The 13,826-nt window shown below is 37.5% G+C and overlaps 1 protein-coding gene across 1 annotated transcript in view; it reads right to left on the bottom strand.

Moving 5' to 3' along the window:
- THSD7B (thrombospondin type 1 domain containing 7B) overlaps nucleotides 1-13,826 on the bottom strand; it is a 733,321-nt gene that overhangs the window by 376,056 nt on the left and 343,439 nt on the right. The window contains exons 7-8 of the mRNA XM_059166739.1: nucleotides 4,774-4,965; nucleotides 2,834-3,068 (exon numbers count right to left, since the gene is read on the bottom strand). Coding sequence (XP_059022722.1) covers nucleotides 2,834-3,068; nucleotides 4,774-4,965 — 427 coding nt within the window. The remainder of the gene's footprint in view (nucleotides 1-2,833; nucleotides 3,069-4,773; nucleotides 4,966-13,826) is intronic.

Below are 13,826 nucleotides of genomic sequence, written 5' to 3'. Positions count from 1 at the left end.
TATTTTCTACTGATGATAGTTTCACTATCTCACTATGTGCTTCACTGGACACTAGTTATTAATTTCTTAGCTCAATTAATGTTCTTAACCTAAAAATTTCTCATAAATTTTACTCAAGTCAATTCAGGTTCCTCATATTTAGCAGGGTTGTTTGGAGACATACAATAAGAATTCAACCTAAGTTGTTAAGTCTCCAGCTTCATTAACAGTGTAAAAAGTAATCAGCAATGCCTGTGTGTGTGTGTGTGTGTGTGTGTGTGTGTGTGTGTGTGTGTTAGGGAAAATATCTGTACAGTTCATTTTTTTGTGATGGTAAGCTGAGCAGAACTAGGGGTTATTCACAATAATGACATGTATGTGCTCAGACTTTTACAAAAAAACAAAAACAACTGTCATTTGAAGTAATTATAAAAATAGAAAAGGGGCTCCCAGATCATATAATCCAAATTTTATGTCCAAACAGTCCTTTAAATGTGACAATTTATTTGGTGTTGCTCTTAATTCTAATGTCCCTTTGCTAAGGAATAAGCAAACCGTATTCATATCAAGTGGATTTTTCCTGTTCTGGTTTAGAGCTATAAAGTTTGTGTCAGGGAGAAGATAAGACATCAGGCATGCCAAATTTTCTCATCACGATAAGGAATAATAGTTTGCTGCATTTTATATGTAGAGTTTACTACCATACCTAAGCCATATTTAATTTTATTTGTATATTCAAGCTGATATTTCATGCATCCTTTTTAAGCAGCTGAAAATTTACATCATAAAAATGAACATTATCAAGGCTGCAACCCAGACCAAGATAAAAGAAATTCTCATGTCTGCATAATATCTTTAGAAGGCTTTTAGGATTTTACCATAACCCCATGATTTAGATTTGCACCTGAGCCACATGATATGTAAAATATTTTTGTCCATGTTTGGCTATAACTCTCACTGATTTGATCAGTCCATGCATACCAGGAAAGTTGCAAAACACAACTGACATAATTTGATATTCCAAAGAACAGAACAAGCAATGTAGAGTCAGATCTAAAGCAGAAACAATATTTATGAATTAAATAGAGTAGAAGGTCATACATTTGATCTAGTCATTACTCTCTACGGCAGTCCCCTTTGCCAAAATGTAGGATGGTAGATCACGTAATTTTTCTTGAACAAAGGATAGACTTCAGCTTTTCTCAATCTTCTGCAATTCATACCCAATCCTTGTTAAACTCCGTAACTTTCCTACATATCAATCTTGTTCAGTCCTGGATTCCAGCCATTTATACAGTAACTATATGTCAGACATTGTGTTGGCGTGTGGGGCTGCAGCAATTAAGAATATCCAGCTCCAGCCCTCTAGAAGCCACCCTTGGAGAGAGAGAGAGAGAAAGAGAGAGAGGGGAGGTCTTCTGGACTACGTTTCACTGCAAGTCATATCATCTCCACTTGCATCTGCACAGCCATCAGCTCAGAGGTTGCTCCAACCCCAGCAGGACCTGGCCAGTCAGCACTAATTCTGCCATCAGTGGTTCACTTCCCTCCACCGAGCTCCTACGACTTTCCTCACATAACTATTGTGGTTTCCATGCCAGTTGGGATAAGCCCCACAGGCTAGTATCAAGGTGCCCCAAGGTGAAATTAATCAGGTGTTTTGAGTTGCCTAGGACAGCAATGCAAACTGGATAGAATTAGAGGAAGAGCCAATGTGTCTGCCCACGTTGCCAGGAAGGGTAGGGTTATCTTCAAAAGGATGGGTCAGGGCTTGATGCTGCCAGAAAATGTTCTCCTTCAGTTTCTGCTTCTTTCTGAGCATCATTTCCACTCCCCTTGCCTGCTTTTTCTTCCAGGACCATGCCTATGGCAACTGTCAATTCATATACTTAGAGCCTCATGATCAGAATGAAAAGAAGGTTTCATTTTCCCAATTCAGAAATTCCCAGAGAAAAGCTCTAAGTGGCCTTGTTTGTGACCCTAGACAAAAGATGGAGCATGCCCATCCTGGGGATATATCACTTCTGTGATGGGGGTGGGGTCTTCCACCACAAGGAAGAGCCTAGTTGAAACAAGCCATTAGGAAATCTCCATGGACAGAATGGTTACCCAGTCACTGTACACTTCATAGGTCCTTTACAGTTTCTTTTCCACAAGGCTTCCCACATGGACTGAGGAAAAGTCACACCTCCTCATTTGGTCTAGAAATAAAACTCCCACAGCTGAGTTCTCTGCCTAATTACTCTTTTCCTCTATCACTTGCAATTGTCCCTGACCCTTTTTGATATCTATATCCTACTTCCCACATCCAAATTATTCTACTACTTTTGTTTTGTTTTGTTCTTTAAATATCTGTCTTCAGGTGCAGAGTCTAACATGTATGGGATCACGACCTACTTACAGGCATGAATTAGTCTATTCAAATGGCTATATGGATTTATTGCCCACTGTGTAAGAGATCAACGGAACCCATCAGAGAGTGTTAACACAACCCTATCCTTTCAAAGTGGAGAACTTAGCCTCACATTGACCTAGTCTTTACATGATTGAAAAAAACACCAAAAGTACTGAGATGGGATCAAGAAAATGTTGGATTACTCAGACAGATTGATTATTTGTGGGCCACACTTACTTTCCACTGGCTAATGCATGTATTATAACCTTACTAATGATCCATATTATAACTCTACCTTTGTTTTTGAGAGATATATTCTAGTCTTTAAGAGTCAAACGAAACAAAATTCTTTTCCTCCAGCACAGACTGAAGCATATTTGTTGCTTGATAAATGTTTTTGACTAAAAATACTCATCTATGCAATGCTTATATGCACTTTCAATAAATTATTGGTGATACCTTTTAGCCATCACTTGTCCCACGTGATTCTTGACACAAAAGACCCTCCGTGTCTGAATGCCCACACCACATGTAGCTTCTCCAGTCCAGCCAATGGTTGCATTAAGAGCAGTTACCAATGTGTCTTCAGAACAGGGGCCCCAAGGTAATGTTTCCCAGTAGAGCTGCATACAGGAATGGTCATTGCATGAACGATATTCTTGGAGGGCCTGATTAGGGGGACATGGTTTTCCACCTGTGAAAATCAAAATCCAAAAGAATACATAGTTGTTGATGTTGTTATTACCAGGTTGCTATTGTTATGTTGTTCTTATTTTTGTTGTTTTTGCTGTTTTAATGGTCCATAAAGATGGTATTTTTGACACAGATTCCAAAGGCTTGGTCTCTGTACCCTTCTGCCCACTCTAGGGCCATGGCCCTTTTGTCCTGAGTACAACCAGAGGGCAATATTTTTCACTTCTCCCTCCTAATAGGTAGCAGTATACATGGATTAGACCAAAAACAACAATAAGAACAACAACAAAAAAAGACAGATTCTATTTCCCACCTTTGTATCTCTGAGATAAACTCCAAAGAAATCTGCTTTTATTTTAGTAACATGATGACTACATAAATTAGTCAGTTAGATACAGTAGCCATGACCTTGAAGTGATATCAGGTCAAATACACACACTTACACACACATTATCTGTACTTGGCCTCTTTTTCCTAAGAGAGCATTATTTTTCTCAGAGAATCATTTCAAAACACCCACTTTCCATCAAGCAATGCATTTTACTGCAATTTGAGAAATCCAGAAGTGTCTCTTAAAGTTTGGCAGAAGAGAGCCCATCCTTACACTCTGAAATAATACCTGACAATGTGTTATCCACTGGCAGGGAGACCAGACAGATGTGCACCCTTACACTCCTGGGTGAGTCAGAAAATCAAAATTCATTACTGTCTTTTCTTTCACATTTTTATATCCATGTAAAAACTGGCATTTATCTAAACTATTGATTTTTTTCCTACTCTTCCACCCTATGATGTTTTATTCAGTGGGCCAAATGCTCAAAAAGATTTGTGACCTTGGTTTTGTTATTCTTGTTATTTTTTTCCCATTAAATACTACTGACTTTTTTCTCCTCCCAGAAATATAAAAGACAAGAGCGGGAAGCAACTGCACTTTAAGAATATGAAAATCCTCATTCATCTTGACCCTGGCTCCATTTTTCAGGATCACAGAACAGAATCTTGTTTCAAAAGGAGCTCCTCACAGCTAGTGGCCACACTATCCTGCTGTTCTAACTGAGCCATAGGCAGACAAAACCAAGGGAGAGCCTGAAAGAAAGGACACATGCGTCAGGGGACAGGGACCATTGCTATACATGATAGAAACAGCTGCTCCTCCAATTTGTTCTGATGTCACCCGTTTACATTTCCATAGCACATTTTAGCTTCTTCAAAGCCATTTTCAGAGCCTTCATCTTCTTCCCTCTAACAACACACCAGCATGACAGAACAGGAAATCAGGCCGACGTTAGTAGCAGTTCCTGGTCAAGAAGCCATATCTCTTGATTCCTCATTTGCAGCCCTTTTTACCAGGCATATTCCAATTATATTCCCAAATGTATGAGCCATCTGAAGCTGGATGTGTGTCAGTCACACCTTGTTTTTTTATCCCCAAGAAGGTGTAATGAAAAATAACATCCATCTGACTGCCATGGCCAATACATAAGTTTGGGCTAAGATAGTTCATGTAAATACAGTACTCAGTCTAGAGTAACTAGAGGATTAAAGAGAAAAGGCATGCATGGAAATGAGACTACATTTTGATTAAGGCAATAGAGCTATCACCTGTATGTGGCTACCTCCACAATACGACTTTCTCAGTTGCCTACTAGAAAAAGAATAAGAACTGGGCAATTGACTCCACTGTCGAACCCTTTACTATTACTCACCTTCTCCCGCCAATGCCAGGATGGTCCTTGACCTGGTCTGTTTCCCATCTGAGTTTTTATTTGAACAAGACTGGGAACAAGATGACCACTCTGTCCACTCACTCAGCACACAATCCATCCGGCAGGGGATTTCACAAGCCATCCTTTCAGGAGGCGGAGATGCTGGGCAGAGACTCCCTGATACATCTTCTCCTGTAATCAACCAGGTTGAGACAGATGCTGATTAATGCACAGGTAAGGACAGTTAAGGAACATTTAGGTATGTTGCTTCCTCTGTTACTTCATTGTAGCCCAGAGGACTTCACCTGGGTCTAAACCAATAAAGTGTGAAAAATGATGGATTCTTCAGCAATTCATAATATTTACATTGAGGAAAACTGCCAGGAGATCATTTGGCATTTAGAAAGGTAGATGCCACAGCAAAACTCTCATTTGTCATCCTTCACAAGGACAAAATGGGCTTCTTCCAGGAACAATTTAGCCATGGATGACTACGGGTGGACATGATTGACCTTCTATTGACAACCGTGTGTAATAAGTATATGTGTTTTTGCAAAACAGGCGCCAGAGTAGTCTGTTGGTATGCAAACGTCAATTTATGTTGAACATTCTATCCTATGCATAAAGAATTACATCATTCTAATTTTCCATAGTATGTTTTTTATCTCCAAAACTGTAACTTTAGGCAAAGTTATCATATGATAGTTCTTTTGTTCTGTTTGGACCTCATGGTAAATAATACCAAACCAAAGTGGAAAGGGACATGTGGTTAAAATTATATAATGTTGACACAAAGGTTGAAAGCTCAACTGAAATTCTCCATAATATATTTATTATTCCTCCTCTGAATGATCTGATGAATTACTCAAATAAAAACACACATAAAAATATATGTTTATTAAAAAAACACACACACATATATATATTAAATAATGGGGGGTAGTTTTGTTTGTTTGTTCACAATGAACAGATGTTAAAACTAAAGGAATCATATCTAAGTTACTTTTCTATATCTCAAAAAACTATAATAATTTCAAAAATTCTCTTTTAGGTTATTTACTCCCTATTCTTATAATACTAGTGTTACTCTTCATAAATAATAGTTCAACTCTTAGTATTTGCCCTGTTCACTCTCATCTCATAAAAACAGAAGACACGAAGAATAATGATGTCATTTATAGTTTGAAGTAACAACACAGAGGATGGAATGGCATCTACAGAAAAGAGGCAATTTTATCTCTGTGACTTTACACCCATGGAATTCTCCTGTCATAATCTGCTTGATGCAAAATAATAACTAATGTTTATGGGGCATCTACTTTATGCCAGGCACTATCCTTGTAAGAAGCTCTTGGAGGCAGGTATAATCCATTTTGTTTTATAGATGAGGAATCAGTGGTTCTGGAAGGAAAACTTGCTCAGGGTCACACAGGCCTGAGTTGGGAATCAAATTAAAATTTTCTGAATCCAAAACTTCTGCTTTTCCCATTAACCACATTGTGTCTAATTTCAAGGAGACGGATATTCCTTTGCTGAGGAAGTAAATAAAACCAGCCGACAGTGAGCAAGAATGCCTGGAGGAGAAGACAGTACACTGTTAATATCTGCATTCATATTTGTAAATGAGGCCAGGCTCATTGCCCCTGAGGTACAAATAAAACTTTTCAAGCATATTATGAGAAGTAATAGAGATTCTAGCAGATAATCGAGCTGAAAGACCAGTCCCAACCATTCTCTTTTCAGTCTTAATCCATTTTCAGGTTGAGAATGTATTTTATACATATATACACATGCACACAGATAGTCTTCCTCTGCCACACACACACACACACACACACACCCTAACACGGCTGAGGAATGGTGCTTTCCCAAGTACAGAAGCAAGGAGACCAAACAAATGCCCAACCTGTATTTAATCAAAAGTCAATTTTCACACTTGTGAATATTATTAATATAATTTTTATACCAAGCGTTTGCTTTTTTTTTTTTTAAGATTTTGCTTATTTGAAAGAGAGAGAGAGAGAGAGATCACAAGTAGGCAGAGAGTCAGGCAGAGAGAGGGGGGAAACAGGCTCCCTGCTGAGCAGACAGCCAGATGCGGGGCTCAATCCCAGGACCCTGAGATCATGACCCGAGCCGAAGGCAGAGGCTCAACCCACTGAGCCACCAGGTACCCCTACAAAGTGCTTTAAAGCAGTGTCTGGCAAAGCATTTTTTTTGATGAATAATAGGCATTAGTAGGGCTCTTACAAAAAACTGAGAGAAAAATGTGAATACTGAGTTAAAACAGTAAACTTGGTCTCACTACTGAAGAACTACTCAGAGTGTTGAAAATGCCAACATACAGTGTAAATTTCCTAGGGTGGTAAAGGTGGGTAGTGTTTTTGGCCTTATTGGACCGGTGACCATCCTTTTTTGAGAATAATATCTCCTCGAAGTGGTATTTTTATGAATATGTTTTCAGAAAACCCAGCCTTCAAGAGTTACACAAATATCAAATACTATTTGATGAATGTGTACTATGTTCAAGGCATATGATGAGGTAAAAATTGACAAAGATACTATTATTTACCTCCCGTGAGTTCACGATTCATAACAGAGATGAGCTATAAACATATACAGAGAAAACTTAGTCCAAAGTAAATGCCAAATTCCAAAGATGTGTTTCCAACAGAAAATACTATAGTAGCTCAGGGAAGAGAAGGTCCTCTGGGGTCTAACATGATAGTAGAAGGCTTTCAACAAGGAAAAACAGAATGGTAGAGACTTGGTGGAAATGAAAGAGGCTACTTCAGGCCACGAACGTACCAATGAAAGTAGGGTGGTAGGAAAATACAATGTATTCAGAAGACAATAGGGAAGCTGCCAGAAGAGAAGAGGAAATCCACTTTGAAAGAGTGATTTGACATTAAATTCTGAATGACTTAGACAGACACACAACTTCTGTCATATTTCTGCCTTCTTTAAATTCCCAGTTGCTCAGGTTTGCCATGACCTAAATTTAACACCCGCCGCAATCATCATTCAGCACCCTCAGTATTCATGTCAGGGGCTCAAATGCTTTTTAAAACCTAAGCTTTCATATCAACTGATATACCTATTTCCTCAGTGCAGTTAAATGTCAATAATCCCACCAACATTTTGATAGCTTGTCTATACAGGCTAATTCATACATGGGAGCAAACAGATGAGATTTTCTTTAGGAAAACCAAACCACTAGTCATAAGAAGGTCTTTAATTTGTGAGTGAGCTGCACAACGGGATCCTAGTTACAAAGTGTCCTAGCAGTATACAGTTAAGTGTTTACAGGCGAATCCTAAAAACAAAATAAAAATAAAAATAAAAATAAATGAAGGGGAATCCTAGCACCACTTATCCTCTTGAGTATGTCACCTTACTTTCTGGAACCTCAGTTATTTCATCTGTAATAAAGAAATAAAAACACTTTTCAGAGATATTCTAAGGATTATAAATCATTTGTGCAACATACATAACAAGGCTTCTAGCATATGGGACAGCTCTCAATATACACAAAGCTTTAAAAAAAAAAAAACTGTTGTTTGCAAAGATGTAAGCCACAAAAACCTAATGGTCTTCTTTTTTTTTTTTTTTTTTTTTTTAAAGTATTTTCCCCTAAAGGAGTTTTATTTTATTTTATTATTTTTTTTATTTTATTTTATTTTTTTTTAATTTTTTATTTTTTATAAACATATATTTTTATCCCCAGGGGTACAGGTCTGTGAATCACCAGGTTTACACACTTCACTGGTCTTCTTTATCTGAAAAATCTAGAGATTTATGTCACTGCCATGGGAAGCACTTGCTTTGCCACTCATATATGTGTACAAATAACCACCAACAGCTTCACAGGCTGGTTCAAATAAACTATAAAAACTATTTATAATTATCCAGATCATTTTATTTATATGGCTGGTGAATCTAAACCATTTAAGAGCCAAAAATAAAGCACTTGAGCCTGAATAACCTCATCTGCCCATCCACATCAGTATAATTACCTTCCCATTGTATAGAGAGAATCCATCTCAAAAGAAGAGCGTTTATACTTTCCTGTTTTCATTTTCTCAGATGGATCAATGAGACCAACTGAAATCTCAGGCAAGCATGGAAAATAAAGTGGCACATAGGACAGAAACTTAGCCATTAATAGTGATTTCCACAAGCTCTGATAATCTAATGTCATAATAAAATAGAATATATTTAAGAGGGAAATTGAATTCATCTTTCAAGAAGACTGTGAAATTGCTTCCAACCCTCATCAGCCTCCCTAGGATCAATAATGACAAACTCTGCATTCTTTCCTCATGGAGTAGATGTATTTAAACCGACTGTGACTCAGAATATGGGATGTGATGCTGCTTCAACGTGGTCACTCTATTTTTTTCTTTAATAATTTAACATGGTGAAATTCACATTATGTACAATTAACCACTTTAGAGTAAACACTTCAGTAACATTTAGTAAAGCACAATATTGTGCTACCACTACCTCTATCTGGTTTCAAAACATTTTCATCACTCCAAAATAAAACCGTTTACCCATTAAGCATTTTCTCTCCATTACCCCCTCTTCTCATACTCTGCAAGGCACCAAGTTATGTTCTGTCTCTACAGATTTATTTCTTTTGAGCACTCCATATTAATGGAATTATACAATTACTGACCTTTTGTGTCTGGCTTTATTCACTTACCCTAGTATTTGCAGGCCCATCCATGTTGTACCATATACACTATTTTATTCCATTTTATGATGGAATAATATTCTATCGTATGTATATGCCACAATTCCCTTATCCATTAATCTGTTGATGGACATCTTTTGGCTATTGTGAATAGTGCTATTATGAACATGCTTATATATTTACTTGTTTGCTATTTTCAATTATTTTCAGTATATGCCCAGGAGTAAAATTTCACAGTCATATTGATCACTCAGTTTTGTTTGTGTTTCTGAGGACTGTGGCATAGATGGCCAGATGACTAGGTCTTGGCCATAGTTCACACTATTGTCCTCTGTTTTCCCATTTCTAGCTAAAAGCAAAAGTACTTAGATGAAGGAAAGATTCCTGAGCGTATGAATATGCTCACAATTCCCTAAAAATGTTCTTTTTTCCAGTTCAAATACTACTTACAATATAAAGAGCTCATGCAAACTCAACGGCTACTGGTCAAGCAACCATCTAAATTTAATGCTAATAAGGTATCAGAATTTGGGTTTTTCACAGCAAACTAGTATTCAAACTATACCTATGCTATATACTACATCCTATAACATTCTTTGTTTTGTGATCAGTAAGGAATTAGAATTTAATATTGTGAAGTACCATCTATCTTTTATATTTTTTAAGATCTATTTATTTCTTTTAGAGAGAGAAAGGAGGGGAAGAGAGAGAGAGAGCGAGAGCATGAGTGGGGGGTGGGGCAGAATGAGAGGGAGTGAGAGAATCTCAAGCAGACTCCCTGCTAAATGCAGAGCCCAACAAGAGGCCTGACCTCATGACTCTGAGATCCTGACCTGAGCTGAAATCAAGCTGGACACTCAACTGACTGAGTCGCCCAGGCGCTCCTATCTTTTATAATAACAGAACAAACAACTATAATTCTTAGTTTTCTCACCTATATTATGTGTACAAGAAGAAGAAAGGATTTTAAACAAAATGGAGGAAGGAAAGAGAAACTCAGCTATTCACAAATCTACAGTACAATGTGCAAAGTGGACCAACATTTGTCATTATACAAACTTCAAACTACCTTGCTCTCCCCCAGATAATGTACTCTGGGTACTTTATTGATATTTTCTCTTGATATTATTATACTACCTATGGAAAATAATGAAATAGTTATTAAAAATACTCTACATGTCATAAAATTTTATGCCCTATTTAAATCTCAGAAAAGAATGCCAATAAATGTTGATTAAATGCTTGCCGACAGCTGAATAAGATATCAACAGATAATACATGGCAAATTTACTGGAATTGATATGCACTTAATTTCATTTTTAAATTTAAACATTACTTTCTTAAAGGTAAGCAGCCCCTGGCCACTTCTGGAACGAGACCTTAATCAGCTAAGGAAATGTTCCTATTTCAAAACAATAAAAGATAAAATAAAAGCTAAGGGCTAAGCAAAATCTATGGGCACCAATGCAATCCCCACAATACAATGACTGTTTCTGTTTTCTCCTTTCACAATTTGAAACGTATTTTGTCTACCTAGTTGACACATAAAGGAAGATGAAGAATCCCACTGTTAGGTATTGTTAGGGTCCTAATAATAAAAACAATAGCAACTGCCATAAAATAACATCAGCATCTGGTATTTGAGAAGGCACAGAGCATATTATACTCTGTGCCAACCACATTAATGTAGGGGTCTACTGAATATTCAGAGTAACATCATTAGTTAGGTACCACCATTATACCTGAGACACAGGAAGGTTTTAAAAAAACAAAACAAAACAAAACCCTGTCCAAAGTCATATAGCTAGTAAGCATCTGAACTGGAACTAGACATTACAAAGTGTATTCTTATCTACGATGCTGACTACATCCTGGTGCCAATCTCACATGTGCACTCCTCATCACATTCCCTCTGGCTGATGCCAAAACATAAAGAAGGGATAGTACACAATCCAGTGTCCATCAACCCATAAATTTAGTATTAGAAAGAATAATCCCAAAGGGGTGGGCACCTTGATCATCTGGGAATTGCATCATAGGTGGGGCAGAATACAGCAGTTCTTTGCAAAAATGGAAGCCATAAGCAGATTAAAACAAAACAAAACAAACAAACAAAAAAGCTCAGAATGGAAGAATGGTAGAATAAGAATGCAAGACCAGATAGGAAGAGGAAAATAGGGACACACAGCAAAAACAGTATAATATATGTTAGATAAATAAATAACATAGACACAAGCTAAAACAAGATATATAATAATGATGTAAGGATACTCACAAAGTTAAAAAGAAAAATAAAACTCTAATAGCTGATAAAAGAGGAAAAAAGAGAACATAAGAGCAAATGCTAAGATGAATGGGTGCACTCAAAAGAACTGGTAAGAAATAGTACAGCTAAAAATAAGAAGACAATACTTCTGAGGTAAATATGTTTAAGGAAGCCAGAAGTTAACTACATGGCAGGTGAGCTGCTTGTCCAGGAGCCTAACAGAGAAGCCATATGAGGTTCCCCAGCATATAATAACATCATCAGAGCAGCTAACACTTTGATTGCTTCAAATGTGCCCAGCACAATCTCATAATTTGCAGGTCATTATTAACTCATGTAATCCTCAAAGCATTAATAACAGTAAACTCATGCACTGGATGTAATTTATGTCAGTTATTACTCTATGTGATTTTAACATATAAGCTCATTTAAATGTCACAATACTATGAGGTAAGAACTATCATTATGCTAATCATACACAAAACAATGTTGACCTGATCAAGGACAAAAACACAAGTAAAACAGTAGAGCTTGAATTTGGACCAGGACAACCTAGTTCCAAAGCCTATTTCTTAAACATGATGCTTTGTTGACACTCATTATCTTCTACCCACTGTCTGGACAAATTATGTATGTTGCTACACAGGGCCTGATCCAGTGGAGTCAGTCAAGCGTAGAGGATTACAGTAACTTAGGTCATAAGTACTGTGCTAAGTGTTACTCAGGGTGAGAGAAAATGCAATGACAGAAACACTAGAAGCAAACTAAAATTGCTCAAATAAAAGACAAACAAACTAAAATCTAACAACATATCTTAGCACTGAAATGTCATATTTCCTTGGGCTTACTCACATGTTCCAGGAGAAAGTAACCACTATTTCATGTGTGTCTCTGAAAGGTTTGGAAATTACTCATTACATCTTAGGTAAGGGGAAAAATTACTATCTAGCACTGTTTTTTGACATCTACCAAAATTGGACCCTGGAAAATAACTTTTTTTTTTTTTCTAAAAATGACATCAATTTGTTCACAAGCCCCAATTTCTGGTTGGAAGTCGAAGCTCAGACAGGAGCTGCGAAGCGATGGGGAAACATAAATATATCTATTTAAAATTCCTACTAAAATATCCCCATTGACCTTGTCTTTGTCTATCAGTACATAGCTTCTGATTTTCTAGCCCACATACTTCATACTCACCTAGACCTGACTCTAACCTGTTTCCAGCTTTCTGGGGCAGTCAACACTTCCACATCCCACACTGGGGCATACAGGGATTTTGGGATGCCCCCATGTCCTATATAAGCCCACAGAGACCAAACAGGAAGGGTGGTAAGTGGCTAGCTCTGGTGTCCATTCTGTCCCTAAACATGGTATACCACCGTGTCACAGCTGCAGCCCCAGTCCTATATGTGGGATGCAGGGAATGCTGTGTGTGTGCACAGTTACTTCCCAAAGTGTCAAACAAAGGAACAGTCCCTCTGCTTTTGCTTTTCCTTTAACCTATCTGAGACATCCATAGTTTTTATTTTCACAGCCCAATAATTCATGTGAGCAGGGCCAGAGAAACTTTCTTCTGTGTACCTTCTCTTGTTATCTTCCCTAGGCTTCTCCTTTCTGGCCCAGGAGACTGGCCAGTTTAGAAGTCTGGCTGATGCTAAAGCTGGATGAAATTCTTTGACCTCCCATCTTCATATCTACAGGAAGCTATTCAGAATTCACAAAATATTTTTCTCCCATATGCCTGGCTCTTGCATATGAATCCTGGTTTTCAGAAGTATTGTCTCATGTAAAAAGCCTCAAATGCCATTTTGGGGTACTGACTTATACTTCTGTTTTACATTCAAGGGTTAAAAATTTTGATCTTTTGGACACAGTGGATAGCTCAGAAATTAGCGTGTGTGTGTGTGGGGGGGGGTATGGGTCTTGTCCACAGTGAGAAAAAATAAAAGCACACTGTTACATCTCAAAACACAATCTGATGACATCCATTTAGTATGGAAACTCTGTCATGAGAATTTTATAGAGATCCCCTATATTTTTAAAAAGATGAATCCAGAATAATAATAATGGAATATGAATGTAGGACAT

This window comes from Mustela lutreola, chromosome 3 (assembly GCF_030435805.1).
Source record: "Mustela lutreola isolate mMusLut2 chromosome 3, mMusLut2.pri, whole genome shotgun sequence".
Classification (NCBI taxonomy): Eukaryota; Metazoa; Chordata; class Mammalia; order Carnivora; family Mustelidae; genus Mustela; species Mustela lutreola.
This window is presented reverse-complemented; position numbering and strand designations above follow the sequence as displayed.